This window comes from Leuciscus leuciscus (assembly GCF_965113295.1).
Source record: "Leuciscus leuciscus genome assembly, chromosome: 24".
Lineage (NCBI taxonomy): Eukaryota > Metazoa > Chordata > Actinopteri > Cypriniformes > Leuciscidae > Leuciscus > Leuciscus leuciscus.
The window spans coordinates 9,106,754-9,125,620 of NC_138723.1; the positions used below are offsets into that span (position 1 = coordinate 9,106,754).

The window sequence follows — 18,867 nt, forward strand, 5'->3', positions numbered from 1 at the left end:
AAAAAATCCAGGTTTGCTGTGCTTGTTTGTAGGGCTGCACAATTTTGACTATAAAATAATAATAGTACTCTAAAACAATATTCTTATTATTACTATTACCAGAAAAATAAATAAAAAATTATAATAATAGACATTTTATTTTAACATTTACATTTAATCATTTATCAGATGCTTTTATCCAAAGCGACTTACAAATGAGGAGAGCAATAGAAGCAGTTAAACTAACAATAGGAAAACAGTATGTAAGTGCTGTGACACTTTCCAGTTTAGTCTAACGCTGTATGTGTAAATTGATGATGATATGTATGATTTTAAATATGTAATGATTTTAAACTACAAATGAAAAATTAACCCATCAAGGTTTTATTTTGGCAGAAAACCACAGGAAGCTTCTCTATGGCTGACAACAGCTGGTTTATAAGTGCTTCTCATTACAAGTTTGGGAAGATAGTTGGCGAAAATTGTGTTCACAAATGCATGTTATAAGTGATCCAAACTCAGAGCATATGAGCTCAACTCACATGTAAATGAAACGTAGCAATTGCACTAAATCATACCTCTTCTTCAGTTTTAATTTGTTTAAATGTGTTAAATGTAGTGAATTGTGAACTAATGACTCTTGTGAACCGGTTCCTTTAGTAAATCAGTCAAAAAGATTGATAGGGTTATTGGTTTGAATCATCTAACAACTGGCTAATTTAATTGTTCTGAATAGTTCTTGACTCACTGAACCATAAGTAAATTACTTCCATGTTCGAATTAATGTCATGTCTGACTCAAAATGTTGAAGCTCCCAATGGGTCTCCCATTGGCCGGCCAAACACATAGCCCCGCCTCAAGCACAGTACATAAAGTAGTAGTACACACAGGAGCACTTGCTCACACTAAACGTACCTGATATCGTATCCGTACATGTCTTTCTCGGGACGCCCATGAATGATCCAGTGAGCCAGCTCTTTGCCACATCCTCCCCCCAGCATCATACCTGCCAATCAAATCACAGAGCATATGTCAATCATCATCCCGTTACATCCTTTATCCTACTTCAGACAATCAGTCAAACTTGTGTACGACCCTAAGCAACAAACCGCACCGTTTGACAAAGTACCTCGCTAGAAACATTCTGATTGAGAGTTGCCAATCAATTCACCATGAACGTTACCCGGAAGAGTTGTGCTGTCAGACTGAATCAATCTTCACGAGCTCTGAGCAGACAAGAGAAGAATAATGAACAGAAGTAGAGGAATACCAAGGAGGAATGAAGGACATTGTTAAGTGAGAGACACATAAAAGGATCTTGGAGTGTAAGAGCCGTACTGAGAGTGGCGTCTCTAAAGGACTTTTGCTTCATTAGCTGGCTGATGACTTCATTAACATTAGCCAGCAACCACAGAGTCGCTGAGTAATGGCCACCTCGAGTTCCATGCCATGTCACTGCTTTATCTCTGACACACTCCGTGTCCCTCACGCCGGACGAAGTATTTCTAGAGCTCTCATGACAAAGCAGGGAGACACTAGGCTGTCTAACCAAGAGCGCTCTAATACAAGGCTGTCTAGGTGTCAATCATACAGAACATGCTTTTGCTTTTTAAAAAGTGAGATGCAAAAGAATAAAAAGAAACACAAGGTCTAGAAACGTGTTTTGAACCATGAAATAATATTCAGAAAAATCTTTTTTTTTTTTTATGAGACATTTTATTGAACCTTTAGACAATTTTTTTTTTTTTTTTTAATCTTTAAAAAAAGTTTGCATATGTGTTGATACATCAGGCATTTTATTGAAAGTCCCAAAGTGAGCAAAAATATGCAATTTGATGCAGTTGCTGATGTTTATTAGGGGTGTAAATCTGACGTTGTCTCACAATACGATATGATATCGATTCTCTTAGCCAGCATTGCGATTTTTGTTAATACCTCAAAATATTCTGTGATTCTATTAGATTCAGGGGTATGTCAATCGATATCGATATTATGTGCCTATTTCACACAACCAGTTACATTTTTAATCTCTCACAAATGCCACCAAAATATATAACATGAACATTTCTCTGAATATTGTGCATCCTGTCTCCCAATTGGGACATCCACAACACAAAAAATACACTTCTGTTTTCTTTAAAGTGAACCTAACATGCAAACTTCACTTTTTATTGCTTTTGAATATATTTATTTGTCAGCAGTTTGCATACACAACCACCCTATTTTGGTAAAAATCCATCCATTCAGTTGTCTCAAACAATGTCTCAAAATGAGCCGTTCAGGAATGTGATCTAATGTGACGTAACATTAGAACAGGCTCCGCCCACGACTGGCACGGAATCTGCCCTATTAGCATAGCTCCTCCCCTGAGTGAGCCGTGCACAGTCCACCATGTTTAGCGTTTAACAGCAGCATTCACGTAAGAAATGTATTCTTATGGAAGCTACTAAAGTTAATTCAATAAAGAGCAGTGAGTGTTTTTCTTTTGTTGTATTGATTCATATTACCAGCATATAGGTACGGTATGTTACGCTGCTTTCACTTTAATACACAGATCTAATAAACACATGCGATTTCTTTACTTGGTGTTTACGTTCACAGACATAATGTAGAATTACAACGCGATGTGTTTGTGCATTAACTTTGTGTGTTTTTGACTTAACCTTGTGTGTATTTGACAGTTTAAGCACAATAAGAGGTGAAAGAGAAAGTAGTTTAACACTCCCGGGACAGGCCGTCTGACATCCAGCTTTCTGTGCGTATGGTTTAGAGATGAATGCTTTCAGAAAACCATATCTCATAATTTTAGACTGATATTGCCTTGAAATGCATGCAAATAAAAAAACGTCCATGATGACGAAGAGCGTGGCCGTGATAGAGATGATAATCAAAACCAAACAGATGTTTTAGTTTATGGCAGAGTGTCCGATGCACAAGCTGTAAAGGCTCCGCCCTCATCTGGAAAACTGGGCGGGGAGCAGCAGCTCATTTGCATTTAAAGATACATACACGCAAACAGCCTGTTTTTCCTTCCACTCAAAAATGGGCATTTACAACATGGTATAATAAACAATATGTGGGGTATTTTGGGGATAACTGCGACTTACATTACCTCCTGTAAAAAGGGGCATAGTAGGTCTCCTTTAAATAATAAAGAAATATAAATAATGAGGGGCAAAATCAAGTCACACATGAGATCAATAATATGATGACAGCTTAGAACATGACGACATGAAGTCTTTCAGGCTTCTGTGTTAAAATGTGCAATGTGTAAAATCTAGTGCAAATGTTCAAAAATACAAGAATAATATGCATCAAACAGTGCATAGGTGGTGTGTCTGACTCTGAGCCTACAAATGTCCTTGGTGCAGCATCATGACCTTCCCCAGTGACTGCAGAGGCTCAACAACCATTTACTCTTTGGTCAGTGTTTTGCTACAGCTGAACTACTGGGGCCGGGATAAGAGTTAAGCTTTGCATGAGTTAGTGCTACCATGTGAATAGACTTTCCCATATATCTTTTTCTCTCAGGACACACACACACACACACACAGCAGTTCTCTTTCTTCATCAAAGCAGTAACCGAATCACTAGCAGTATTTCTGCAAATGTCAGGAGAGAATAAAATGAAAGAGAGGAGGAGGTTGAGAGAGAAGGAAACTTCAGAGTGCTATATGAGACACGCGGATCACATCAATGTGTGTGTAGGTGCATGAAAGTACACGGTTCTGTTCCAAAACCTAGAGAGCTGCCCGGCTGTTTACCGCCAACATAGGCAGCTGCCTTCTAAGACAGCATCCTAAAGGCCACGATACACTTCAAGCAAAATTGAAGATGTAACAGGTAGACAATGATGTAATAGGTAGGTGTGGCTCTCAGGCTCCGCCTTCTTAGACCTGGAAATCTTTTCAAGTTAATTTGTTCACTCAGTCTGACGATCAGACGGGGGTAAATCTTCTCTCACCGCTGTCATTTTTGTTGCGCACAGCATATATTTACATATTCATCTAAATGCCGGTCTCAGCAACAAGGGCAGCGTCAGGATGTTTGCTAACAGTGTAAAATTGCACAGCTATTTACAAACTTCTTTTTACCCCTGAACAAAGAGCAAAAACAGTGTCTTACCAGTGGAACCTCATGAGGGAACCGATTCGAATCGCTCTACATAGGCAACAACTCAAATGAAGCCCACAGCAAAGCTCAACTCACAACTGATTCCAAAAGCCTTTGATGTCAACATGTTGTGTTATTATTCATTCAAAACTCAAATTATAAGGGCTCGGAGTTCACAATTTGTGGACTTCTGCTCGTCCACTCGCCTTTTGAGAATTGACCACAGGTTTTCTATGGGATTAAAACCCAGGGAGTTGCCAGGCCACGGATCCAAAATTTCAATGCAATAACCTCTGAGCCATTTCATTATCACCTTTGCCTTGTGACATGGTGTGCCATTATCCTGGTAAATAAACGGATCATTACCAAATTGCTCCTGGATCGTTGGGAGAAGTTGCTCTTGCAGGACGTTTTGATACCATTCTTTATTCATGGCAGTGTTTTGGGGCAGAATTGAGAGAGAGCCCACTTCCTTGGATGACAAGCAACCCCACACATGGATGGTCTCTGGATGCTTCACTGTTGGCATGACACACTCATGGTAGAGTTCATCTTTTCTTCTCCGGACAGTCAGAAGGGGCTTCATCAGAGAAAAAAACTTTGCACCAGTCCTTTGCCGTCCAATCCTTGTACTTCCTGCAGAATTTCAGTCTGTCCTTGATGTTTTTCTTGGAGAGAAGTGGCTTCTATGCTGCCCTTCTTGACACCGGGCCGTTGTCCAAGTCTTGGCCTCACTGTGTGTGCAGAAGCATCACACACACCTGTGCTGCCAATATTGATCAGCTCTGCACTGGTGAGACACGATTCCGTAGCGGATTCCTCAGGAGGAGACGTCCTGGCACTTGGTGGAGAGTCTGGGACGTCCCGAAGCAGTTGAACCTCTCTCCTTGAAGTCCTTGATGATCTGGTAAATAGTTCTTTCAGGTACAATACCTTGCAGTAATTTCTTTGCATGTGAGGCCATTTTGATGCAAAGCCATGATGGCTGCATGTCTTTCTTGGGAGGTAACACTTGTGTTAACACAAGAACGCAATGATTGGAAGCACTTCTTCCCTCCTTTTACAGCAATCAGTCCGCTCTTATAATCCAATCAGAATGATAGAGTGATTTCACCTGAATAATACTTATTCACACTTTCCCATGTGCTGATGATACATTTTTTTTAATTATGTTACCTGGTAATTTTGTGCCAGGGACAAAAAAACAGTGAAATTTGGGTTTTTGAATTAAAGTTTTGTAATTTGGGCAATTATTTAAAACACTTCTGATCACCCTACACAATAATCTAGAAACAACGTAAATCAACAGCACAACTGAAGCAGCAAACACAACATTTATGTCTCTGCCAGAACTTTTGCCCATGACTATAGGGAACAGTGATTGAGGGTACAGGGGGTGATGTGACTCAACTCGCCATTCACAACTCCTCTCCTGGAAGAAGCCGGAAGAAGGCCACCGGGGTCATTTTTTGATGCACCAAAATAAATATTTTACAGAAACTCCAAAACCAAAATGAAAGTTTTCATTTAGCTGAAAACCAAAACTGAAAATCAAGTTGATTAAATACTAAAAAATTATTTTTATTTAATAATCAACTGTCACACAAAATACTTTATATTAAAGCTGCCGTCGGCAACATTTTTTTGATCACATTCAGTGTAATCGACACTATAATCCGACAGAACAACATAAATAAGGTGGTTTTAGAAAAAAACCCGAGCTTCTAACTCCACCTGGAGCGTGTTATTTGTTTTGCAAAAATCCAGCGCTCCCGCTTCATCAGGTCCAATCAGCGCAGGGGGGTGTGAGATCTGACTGTCAATCACAGGTCGTGCACACGCCACAGATCCCCCCTCACTCGCGCACGTTAATATCACATGCACACGCCACGCCTGAAGTTCGCCTGGAGATTGCATGAAGCGTGATGGCGGAGAGAAAATCTACTAACAAGCTTCCAATTCCTCGGTTATCTATGGATAGATTAGCCAGGGCAGCCTACCTCCGAGTCCATGGTGTTGATAGATGCTGAAGAGACGGACGCGTTCACAGAAAATCAGGTACACACGCACAGTGACGCACTGACGAGCACGACCTCGATGGGAGGGTGCTCGCTGGTAGTGGGGAGGGGCATGAGAGTTGTAAACATTCAAAATTTTGGCTAATCGACCCAATCTGCCAGACTTGCCGACGGCAGCTTTAAGTTGTAAACACCTAAATTTCACATAAGGCAGTTTTTTTTTTAATTTTTTTTTTTTTTTATATACTTTAAAAAAAACATTTAAACAGTGGCCGCAATAAAAAAATATTTTCATGACAGGTTTATTCAAACAAAACCGAAATGTAATTTTCTGCAAAATATAATAAATAATACATGCAACGAATTTGGACAAACTACTCATTTTATGCACTGCTTTTCGCCTACTATATAGTAGGGAAGTTTGCAAAGTCGGCCACAGTGAGAGCCTGTGTGTTTTCTCCAGAAGGATAGCGGCTCTTAGCAATCACATCCCCAATGGGTCACCATCTGCCTCAGATTAACAACTACTCCTACCACACACACACACACACCAGGTACACATCAACAGTCCGGACATTCAACTAGTCATCCTAAAACTCTTCAACTCAACTTCCACTTGCATATTTCTCTGTCCCAGTCCAATGGTGTGATGGTAGCACTGAACAGGGGAATAGTGCAAGGGTGAAAATCCAGACTGAAGACAAACGGGGAGACATGGTGGAAGCAGCGGAGAAGGACGACATCTCTGTGGTCATGCATACTGATGAAATCCTATGCCCTGGTGCGCGCACACACACATACACACACGCACAATAATAATATCCAACAGTTCTGATGCAATCACACTCAAGGAGAATCCCTGATCAACATCTTATTCCTTAAGTACCAGACTAACACCCACTTTAAGCACTTTTCATTTCAGTTTTGACATTCATAGGGTGAGTGGTTGTGCATTAGAAAGTACCGTTTTTCTTCAAGAGAAAAATATGGATAATTCATCACAGATTTCAATGCTTCTTCCAAGATGGAATGGTTTATGGATAATATAATGGTTCGTCATTAACAATCAAAATCTAATAGTGTCGTAATTTATTGACTCTGATGTCATTCAAAATCTGCATGACTTTCAGAAGATTTAGCAGAAACATTCTTCAGAATATCATCTTTTGTGTTCAACAGAATAAAGAAAGTCACACATGTTTGGTATCAGTAAAAATGTCCAAATTTCGACTGGTACTGTATATCGAATAACATAACCAATCACAGCCTCTTGTACTCTTTCTTTCCAGGCAATTAGTTTTGCATGCTGAGGTCAGGAATCAATGTGTCATAAAAAAGCAAGCATGCATCTAATATCTGACTGTGATTCCTATAGCTATGTATTCCGATCCGTTCACGCGATCATGGCCTGTTGTCCGTCAGCATGTCTCAGGCCTGCAAGGTGACCCGGCCCACGCTGAGCACAATCAGCATTACTCCAGAGCCAGACTGAGTTTCATCTGACCTTCAAAACCACGAGCCATCTGCATCCAAAAATACCACCGCAAAATGCCTTCTTTTAATCTTGCACTTGAATGTAATGTAATTAGTGCTAGGCGATATAGCTACAGTACAAATAAGATCAAAAATACAATATAAAATCTAGTTAAAATGGTCACAGTAAGCAACGTGCAGACTATTGAAGCTGCATGATTAATTGTGAAAAGATTGTGATCTCGATTAAAACACACACACGCAATCTTATTTGTAAATAACAACAATTTGGCTGATCACCGTGAACATTCAGATCTGCGTTGGCGCCGCCGCTGACAGAGAGAGCAGTTCTCATGTTTAGGTATGAAACAGCTTCACATACAGTCTCATTATTTCTGTGTTACAATAATTCAAACGCTCACAGAAGTGCTGGGATAAAAGTTTATAGTTCGGATATAAACACTGATGTCTATGGTAGCGACAATAGAGAAAAACTCCTTTTGAAAGTAACGACGCTTCAAATAAAGATTGTATCAATTACATTATTGCACCAGTAGGTGGCAAAAAGTGACTTAAAAAATGTATCTGTCATTGAATCATTCATTCAAGAGATTCGTTCAAAACCACTGATTCATTCAGTAATGAAACAAGTGAAGTGTGTATGAGTGAGTCATTGAATCATTCATTTGAACTGCAGCAATTTGAATTTTGTCAGAACCTCCAGTAAATTGCATGTTATTTTGGATTGGTTGATCCAAGATGGCGCCGCGGATGGCTGCCTCGGTGTTTGTCTGAAAACCTGCGCTGATGTCTGAAAACCTGCGCTGACCAGCTGGCCTCTATCTTCTCACTGATCTTCAACAGATCACTGGAGCAGTGCAAAGTCCCTTTCTGCTTTAAACGCTCCACCATCATCCCAATCCCGAAGAAACCAAAGATCACAGGACTCAATGACTACAGACCTGTTGCCTTAACATCTGTGGCCATGAAGTCATTCGAAAGACTGGTGTTAGCATATCTGAAGGACATCACTGGACCCTTGCTGGACCCCCTGCAGTTTGCCTACAGAGCAAACCGGTCTGTGGATGATGTGGTCAATATGGGACTGCATTACACCCTACAACATCTGGACAAACCAGGGACCTATGCAAGGATTCTGTTCGTGGACTTTAGTTCTGCCTTCAACACCATCGTCCCATCACTGCTCCAGACCAAACTGACCCAGCTCTCTGTCCCTAGCTCCATCTGTCAATGGATCACCAGCTTTCTGACAGACAGACAACAGCTAGTCAGAATGGGCAAAATCACGTCCGACAGCCGCACCATCAGCACCGGTGCTCCACAGGGATGTGTTCTCTCACCACTGCTCTTCTCCCTGTACACAAATGACTGCACCTCTAAAGACACCTCTGTCAAGCTCCTGAAGTTTGCGGACGACACTACTGTTATCGGACTCATCCGGAACGGTGACGAGTCTGCGTACAGACAGGAGGTGGAGCAGCTGGCTCTTTGGTGCAGTTATAACAACCTGGAGCTGAACACGCTCAAAACAGTGGAGATGATCGTGGACTTCAGGAGAAACCCCCCTGCACTCCCTTCACTCACCATCATGGACAGCACTGTGACTGCAGTAGAGTCATTCAGGTTCCTGGGCACCACCATCTCTCAGGATCTGAAGTGGGACACTCACATAGACTCTATTGTGAAGAAAGCCCAACAGAGACTGTACTTCCTGCGTCAGCTGAGGAAATTCAACCTGCCACAGGAGCTGCTCGTACAGTTCTACTCAGCTGTCATCCAGTCCATCCTCTGCACTTCCATCACCGTCTGGTTCGGCTCTGCTACCAAAACCGACCTCCGTAGACTACAGCGGATAGTTCGGACTGCTGAGCGAATCACTGGCACTACCCTTCCCACACTCAAAGTACTGCACTCATCCAGAGTGAGTAAAAGGGCTCGCAAAATCACTCTGGACCCGTCACACCCAGCACACTTTCTGTTTGAACTGTTACCGTCTGGTCGACGCTACAGAGCACCGAGCACAAAAACAACCAGACACAGGAAAAGTTTCTTTCCCCAGGCCATCTACCTCATGAACACTTAAATGTTCCCCTACTGTGGAACAAACATGTGCAATACTTCCCTCAGACATTTCATTATAGCACCTTATAACTTTATATATATTTATAATTTATAATCTTTTATTTTTATTTTATTTTTATTTATTTTATTTTTTTATTTTTTTTTATTTTTTTTTATTTTTATTTTTTATTTATTTATACCTATGTTACTTGTCACTTGTCTTGTCACTTTATATTGTATTTGTACTGGAAGCTACTGTCACCAAGACAAATTCCTCGTATGCGCAAGCATACTTGGCAATAAAGCTCTTTCTGATTCTGATTCTGATTCTGATTTTGTTTAGTTGTCTGTTCAGAATCGTGGGAGAATCGTGATCTCTATTTTAAACAGAGAAACATAGAATTAAACATCGTAATTCACAATTTTTCCAGTTTTACAGCTCTGGATAGCTGATAGTGAAGGACTGTGCACTGCACGGGAAGAGATGGATACAACTGCAATGGACTTAGATCTCTGGACACGCGTGGATCAGAGATCAAGTTGTGTTGACCTTGAGTAGGTGGCGTGTACATGGAGAGTGGGTGAGACTGAATTTTGCATGTGATCTCTGCAGGGTTTCAGGGTTAAATAATTCATTTGGCACTGGTCATCTCTGGAAGAGAAAGGTGCGTGTGTGTGTGTTCGTGGGCGTGTGCATGGGTGGGTGGGTGGGTGTGTGTGTGTGTGTGTGTGTGTGTGTGTGGGTGTGTGTGTGTGTGTGTGTGCTCCATGACCTACCTGCACTGTTGAAGCCACATCCAAGGAAAAAGCCTCTCACTTCAGGAGCTTCACCCATCAGAGGCTTGTGGTCTGCAGTGAATGATTCTGTAGGGGTAAAGGGGGTAAACATACACTATTAATCTAAATATTATTTTATAACATTTAAAACTACAGGCAGAAACCTAATATTTTGAAATCAAAGAGATCTATGGAGTACATTGGTACACTCTAACATTCTCAATCGAAAACTCTTCAGTCTTCCCAGATCACTGATAGTGTGCAAGAAATGTAATATGTTCTATATGTTTGCATTTTCTTATATTCATAGAATCTTAGAAATATGATGGTAATTAGATTAATGTGGTGTCGATACATATTCTTATTAATATATGTATGTGTATGTCCTTGTATATGACTGGACAAAAGTTAATGTGACTGAATGTATGACAGAGAGTCTCCATTCAAGGGTGTAATATGATTAAGTATGATAGACAAATCTAAACAATATGTTAGTTATGGCTAAGATGTATCTTGATGTAGCCTCGGGAAAACAACCTTGGGGTGTTGCTGACCTTTCCTTGCAAGGGAATAAATAATTGTTAAAGACAATTGATACCTGATTGTCTCTTATTCAGTGATGTAAAATTGTTTGCCACAACAATAGAAACTTGATTAACTGTATAAACCAAGCACCTTTATACAGTGGGGGAAATTTGCCAACTTACAAAGAAATGAAGGGTCTATCATTTTTATGGTAGGTTTATTTTAATGGACATAGACAGAATATCAACCAAAAAAACACATTATATGAAGGTTGTAAATTGATTAGCATTTGATCAAGTGAAATAAGTATTTGATCCCCAAGCAACCAGCAAGAATTCTACCTCCCACAGATTGGTTATGTGCCCATGTGGAACACAGATTAGTCCTGTCACTTTAAGAAGGTACTCCTAATGTCCTAATGTCAGTGTCCACAGAATCTGTATCTTCCATTCCAACCTCTCCACCATCATGAGCTGTCAAACGTCAGGGACCAGATTGTAGACCTGTGGAATGGGCTACAAGACCATCAGCAAGAAGCTTGGAGATGAGGAGACTTTTGTTGGCGTGATTATTCAGAAATGGAAGAAATACAAAATGAAAAAAATCAGTCGCCCTCGGTCAGGAGCTCCATGCAAGTTCTCGCCTCATGAGGTAAGGATGATCATGAGAAAGGTGAGGGATCAGCCCAGAACTACACGGGAGGAGCTTGTTAATGATCTCAAGGCAGTTGGGACCACAGTCACCAAGCAAACCACTGGTAACACACTACACCGCAATGGATTGAAATCCTGTAGCGCCCGCAAGGTCCACCTGCTCAAGAACACATGTACAAGCCTATCTGAAGTTTGCCAATGAACATCTAATGATTCAGAGAAGGCTTGGGAGAAAATGCTGTGGTCAGATGAGACCAAATTCAAGCTCTTTGGCATCAGCTCAACTCGCCGTGTTTGGAGGAAGAGAAATGCTGACTATAACCGCATGAACACCATCCCTACAGTCAAGCACGGCGGTGGAAACATCATGCTCTGGGGCTGTTAAGGGTACAGGACGACTTCACCGCATTGAGGGGCTGATGGATGGGGCCATGTACCGTCAAATCCTGGACGAGAACCTCCTTCCTTCAGTCAGAACACTGAAGATGGGTCGTGGATGGGTCTTCCAGCATGACAATGACCCAAAACATACTGCCAAGGCAACAAAGTGATGGCTCAAGAAGAAGCACATTAAGGTCTTGGAGTCTCCAAGCCAGTCTCCAGATCTTAATCCTATAGAAAATCTGTGGAGGGAGCTGAAACTTTGAGTTGCAAAGCGACAGCTAAGAAACCTTAAGGATTTTGAGAGGATCTGTAAAGAGGAATGGACCAAAATCCCTCCTGAGATGTGTGCAAACCTGGTGACCAACTATGAGAAACGTCTTACCTCTGTGCTAGCCAACTAAAGTTTCTCCACCTAGTACTAAGACATGTTTTTCTAGAGGATCAAATACTTATTTCACTTAATGAAATGCAAATCAATTTATAACCTTTATATAATGTGTTTTTTCCTGGATTTTTTGGTTGATATTCTGTCTCTATCCATTAAAATAAACCTACCATAAAAATTATAGACCCTTCATTTCTTTCTAAGTGGGCAAACTTACAAAATCAGCAGGGGATCAAATCATTATTTTCCCCACTGTATATTAAGTATACAGAAACGGGGCCCATTCAAATTAACAATGGGACAGAAACATACTTTATGCAAGTTCGCAAATGCAGACATGGCCCTGTTGAACATATTGTTAAAAATTTTGGGATCAAATTAGTACTTTTATTCAGCAAGGACCCATTAAATTGTCAGTAAAGACATTTACAATGTTACATTTCTATTTCAAATAAATGCTGTTCTTTTGAACCTTCTATTCAACAAAGAATCCTGAAGAAAAAATGTATCATGGTTTTAAAAAAATATATAAAGCAGCACAACTGTTCTTAATATTGATTTAAAAAAAAAGTTTATTGAGCATCAAATCAGCATATTAAACTGATTTCTGTTAATATTTTTCTTTACAAATAAATGCAGCTTTGGGCATAAGAGACTTCTTTCAAAAACAAATCTTATCTTACTGACCCAAACATTTGAATAGAAGTGTGTGTTTGTGTTGATGAACTTCATGTGATGAAACTTCAATACTCAAATGTAACTACTATACAAACTATACACATAACCTTAAAATATCTGTGAATATTTTATTACATGCATCATGTGTGCTACTCCTATAGTAAATCTATTAATTTACAAATTCTTAAAGGTACAACAGCAAGTATCTATTTTTTACTTTTGACAAAAATGTCCTTTAATTGAATCAACATTCTTCATGTTATATTAATTAATTTCAGTCCATTTTTCTTTTACCATGTATAGTCAAGTGACCTTTATTTATATAGCGCTTTTTACAATACAGATGGTTTCAAAGCAGCTTTACAGTGATAAGTGTCTATTCATGTGATGTATTTTGTCAACAAAAAATAATATTCTAGTATCAAAAATATAAAAAATTATGTGCCAAACTTTGAACAAATATTTATGTAGCACATTCATAAATGTAAAAATACCAAGATTTTTCTATACAAAATGTAGGTATTATGTGAGGTATTAGCTACCTTTGCTTCGTTGTGAATCATTAACATGACATGTTTAATGTTTATTTAGCCTGTGTAAGATATTACATTATGCAATGAACTTTAAGGCAAAAATTATTTCTGTCATAACAGCTCTGTGTGTTTGACATGGTAATGGATATGACAATGTTGATCTGTTTAGTCTTGGCGGGACTTGCTACTGCTAATACACACACGACACACTGCTGTGAGCAAGTTAGACATACTGCTGCTGTACAATATAGCGTACATGAATTACCAGTAGCAGATCTCTACAGGTGGAGCTGGGGAGGTGGAGGGTTTCTGACTAAGAATTTTTAAAGTATTTGTAAGTTGAGCAGCAAGCTCATTGGCTACTGATAAAGGAACCAATCAGCTGTGCCCTATAGAGCAATGTTAATTTCATTAGCGAAAACTATGACGATAAATGTAAAACAAGCTTTTTTTCCCATGACTAATACGAGATGATGACGAAATGACAATAAGGTCATTAAACGATAACTGTAACTGACTATATCAACATGCAATAGTTGATGAAAAAGATTCAAAACATTACAGACTGCTGTACAAGCCTCTACTACGAGCTTTCATGCTTGCGGTTGCCAGATGTCAAGATCCCATAATCAGAGCTTTTCTGTTAAAACTATACATTTCTGCCCGGTGTTTACCTTAATCTTTGCAATGTGGCAACCATGCGCTCTCTCTACACTGCGGAAGCAGCGACCATGAACTGAAAACACAGACAAACACGTAAGTAGGAGTTCAGTGATCTCCATTTGAGATGTTCTGCTTAAATGAAAGCGCCATTCAGCCAGTCTATGTTCCTTCACAAGCCGCTTGTGCTGTTTGCTGTGACTAAATCTGCCATCAAAACTTGATTGAACTGTAAGAAATCCAAACATGCATCTCGGCTATATTGTTTGCGATTGTGGTTGCTGAATAAATCAGATAGAGCTGTTAAACAAAGAAAGTAAACGGTATAAAATGGTAAAATTTGGATTTCCTTAGCATAAAGCAGGGGTCTCCAACACGTCGCTCGCGAGCTACCAGTAGCTCGTGTCCTGATTGGAGGTAGCTCGCCAAGGGCCGTTCACATATCGCGTTTTTTGCGCGCTCAAGTTCGTTATTTCAAATAATTGAAGCAACAAGCTCATTTTTTTCCAGGCGCAGCGAGTCAACATGAAGGATGGGGGTGCACCCAAACACTACAGGTTTTTTTTTCTTCTCCGTAAATAAATCTTCAGAGCAACAGCAAGCGTTTTTCAGTGGTGGAAATCCATTAGCTATTAAAACTTTTTTATCGTTGTGGAGAGCGCAGTGCATGGTTGCACAGCAACGACAGACACCACGGTAAAATCGGACCGAATTTGACTATTAATAATAAAAGATAAGCTAAAGTGCAGTGTAAATGTCAGTCATTTATCTTTTTTGACTAATTATTTTTATAAAAATGATTTAAAGGCTGAAATATATGAGGTTTATCTTTTTATAAAAACTTTTTTGTCAAAACTTTATTTGAACTTGTGCATGTTAGTAGATGCAAGACACTCCTTTAAAATCTGGCCATCATTCCATCATTTTTAATTTTATTATTTTAATGTTTATGTAAACAAAAAGTGCATATTGATGCTAAGTTTATTTGTTATTTGCTGGTTTTTGACATAAAACTTGGTGAACTGATTTTATTGTGTAGTATTAGTACTTTTTGAGCAGGGTTCTGTGATAACCGTGATCGTTTTGGTCACTATAATCATGAAATGAAATCTCTAGTTATCATGCACTATAAAATGCACTATAAAATCAACTGTAATGGTGTTTCGCGTGTGTTCGGCCAATCAGTGTACACTTGCGTCACTGGTAGTTCCTATAGTTCTGGTTTAGACACTACTCTGAAGTAGGAGCTAATTTAGTCCCTCAAAAGGCGTTCCTAGAACTAAAATCGTTCCCAGTTCCTGCGGTGCGAACATGCCTTCCGCCATTAGTTGAAAAAGTTCCTCCTTTGCGAAAGCTTACAGAGCCCCTAAAGGGACCTTTGCAAAAATCAAGAATATACAGACTTTCGTGTGCGCACAAGAAACTTTTTGCGTGCTCAAGAGAAACTATTTAGAAACAATATATAAACTATACCGGAAATTGTAACACATGAGCATGCAAACAAACACGTTACAATTTCTGGTTTATGTATACTATAACCTATTTCCTTTGAGCGTCACTGCCATTTTCCTATAAAGAAAACGAGAGTATGAGCGTGAGCCTCCCTTTTATATAACGCAATGCTTTCATAAGTCCTTTATGGCTCTGCTCGCAATAAGCGCTGTTAGAATTGAATAAAGAAACTCAGCATTTCTCCGTCACCTGTAAGGATGCATTCAATCTGACAAAGTGGTTTAATACATGGAGTTTTGATCTTGTGAAATCCAAATTTAGTAAATTTTACTGTGCCAATATTTTCCAATTGGCCATTAAAGTTTTATATGGGACAATAAAAATTTACTGCCCTAACAAAATCCAAATTTTTATCACTTTTTACAGTACCAATGTTTTTTATGAACCATTAAACTTAGCATAGGACAATGGACACTGAGCCATCTATTTCATGGCGCGGTTTCTTGGCCGCCACAGAGTTAAATTCGTTAAAGCGGACATAAGGCTGTGATATTAGCGGTATACTGGCCTAACGAAAGCCACATTTTTAGCAAATAGATCTTTATAGAAAACGAGAGTATGGATGCTCATGAAGTGATATAGTAAAATGGCAGTTTCCTGTACTTCACGAAAAAATAAATTGCTGACAGTTTATAATACATAAAGTACAAAAGGTAAGGAAATAAGTGTGAGAGGTGGGAAACGTTTGACACATGGTGCTGCCGATGGGTCAGATCAGATCTTTTTGAAAAGCTCTTTAAAAATGCATTGCTGCTGAGCGCTCACTTAATGGTCTATTCGTAATGGTCAAAGCTTTCAGTGGTAAGATATTGTGGGATGACCCTCAAAAGCATCGAAGACAGAGAGAAATGCAAAGGAGAACGAGTGTGAAGAGAGACGGAGGCCGCGAGAGCAAGAAAGATTGAGAGGTGAGACGGAAAAAGAGAGATGAAGAAAAAGAGACACACCTTTTCCATTACTCCACATGAGAAAGTGTTTTCCAGAGCATCATCTGCTCTTTGTGAGAACGACAGAGAGCAAAAGGAAAGGGTGAGGTTGCAGCTATATTTTATTTATCCATCTTCCCTCTTACTCATCCGTCACCACACACAGACAGCGATGGCCTCTGAGGAACGACCCAAGCGCTCTGACTGCCCTCAGCGGATCACACTCACACTCAAACATATCCTCTCAACATCAACAGAATCATTTCTGAAGGATCATGTGACACTGAAGACTGGAGTGATGATGCTAAAAAATCAGCTTTGCATCACAGGAATAAATTACACTTTAAAATATAGTCACATATAAAACAGTTATTTCAAATGCTAATAATATTTCACAATATTACTGTTTTTACTCTGATTTTGATCAAATAAATGCAGCTTTGGTGAGCATTAGAGCATTTAAAAACATTTTTAAACGATTAAACTGCAGCGTGTAACAAGGAGGAAACACGATTAAATCACATCCGGATGTCAAAGTAAATCAGTAATCGTACTATTCGTTTAATGTGCAACCAGATAATTAAGGTAATTAAGTCATCAGTTTTCCGATATTTAGTGGATCAAGACCTCTGCCCAGTGTTGGCGACGCACTGGCTCGCGTCACGGGAGGTCAATGCGACGCAGTAAGAATGCGAGCACTTCACGAGGACTATTTATTCTGAAATCATTATGAAAATAGCACTGCGTACAGGTGCCCTTCAATCAAGTAATCGTGATTTTCAAGTGTAGTTCTTGACTAAAATGGATGCAGTTAATGAGAGCAGTTCACACCAAAAATGTATAATTATCATGCGTTAAATGGGATTCATACAAAAGTCCAATGACAGCAGGCCTGAATTACACGTATGCTCACCATCTCCTTTTTAATAGCCGATGAGTGGGTGAATGGAGTCGTACATAGCACTCTCGAAATTATTTAAGGAGCGCTTATCCACTGACCCGAAACTCGTCTGCAAGTGACCGACAGTCACTACAGTGTGTTGGCGGCATTTCACACCTGTCATCCTTTATTACAGCCAGTAAAGGTTGACTGAATCTCTGGGGAAAGCTGGAGCTGTGGCAGATCAGCCAATCAGAGCGCAGTGTCGTTTGACAGTAAGCCCATCACTTGAATATATGGACTGTCAGAGCACAGCGAGATGAAACTCGGTCAAAAGGTCTGTTTAGTGAGTTGATGAAGATACTAGAAGTACTGCATTGACTATAGAAATACCCTAAACTTTCACTACAATGAAAATGTGAAAAGAAAGAAATGAGCATGTGATCAGTGAATTTGATTCCTCAATGAATGATTGCTATGTACTGGTTCTTTATGGTAATTCAAAAACATACAGCATTCCCGAACAGATGGTTCTTATGAGCCAGCTCTTTTGATTCAAAAACACACAGCATGATTTCTGAACAGATGACTCTTATTAGCTGGTAATTGTCATGAGTCAGAAACAGACCAGAAACTGTGACCCAAGTTTCCTGAAAAATGTACTCTTATGGAGCCAGATATTTTTAGAGCCAAAAACATACAGCTTGAAAAAAATGTAGTTTGATTCCCAAACAAATGACTCTTATGAACTGGTTCTTTTTAGTGACTCAAAAACATACTGTATAACATGACCAATGTAGTTCAATTTCTTTCTTATAAGCCAATTCTTTTTAATGTATTAAGAACATAATGTTGTAAAACGGGCATCTGATGGATTTGTCTGTGTGTGTGTGTGTGTGTGTGTGTGTGTGTGTGTGTTTATGTACCTGGACCACAGACAGTGGATTTGATTCCAGTTTGTTCCAGAGCAGGCACTCTGTTAACGGCTCCATCGATGTGTTGCATGAAGACGTCCCAGTCCAGGTCAAACAAGCTGAAGGCAAACTTATCAGACACCTACAGGTTCAGAAAACAAATGACACAATTTTATAATCATACTCAATAATGGAGTGGCCTGGTGAGTTCACAGCTCACTGCTGCCATAAATCATACATCGATGATTCAGGAGGAAGGTCTTACTGGATGATAACTTCACTAAGGTAAAAACACCAATCAAGTTAAACTGCTGGAGTCCTATTGACCCTTTGCTAAGCCCCGCCTTAAAAACATCACTGACCAATCCTTAACAA

At 39.6% G+C, this 18,867-nt stretch overlaps 1 protein-coding gene across 2 annotated transcripts in view; it reads right to left on the minus strand.

Moving 5' to 3' along the window:
* Positions 1 to 18,867, minus strand: part of sardh (sarcosine dehydrogenase) — a 61,899-nt gene that overhangs the window by 27,922 nt on the left and 15,110 nt on the right. For both annotated transcript variants that reach the window (XM_082158785.1, XM_082158786.1), the window contains exons 8-10: positions 18,505 to 18,634; positions 10,443 to 10,529; positions 895 to 985 (exon numbers count right to left, since the gene is read on the minus strand). In XM_082158785.1, coding sequence (XP_082014911.1) covers positions 895 to 985; positions 10,443 to 10,529; positions 18,505 to 18,634 — 308 coding nt within the window. The remainder of the gene's footprint in view (positions 1 to 894; positions 986 to 10,442; positions 10,530 to 18,504; positions 18,635 to 18,867) is intronic.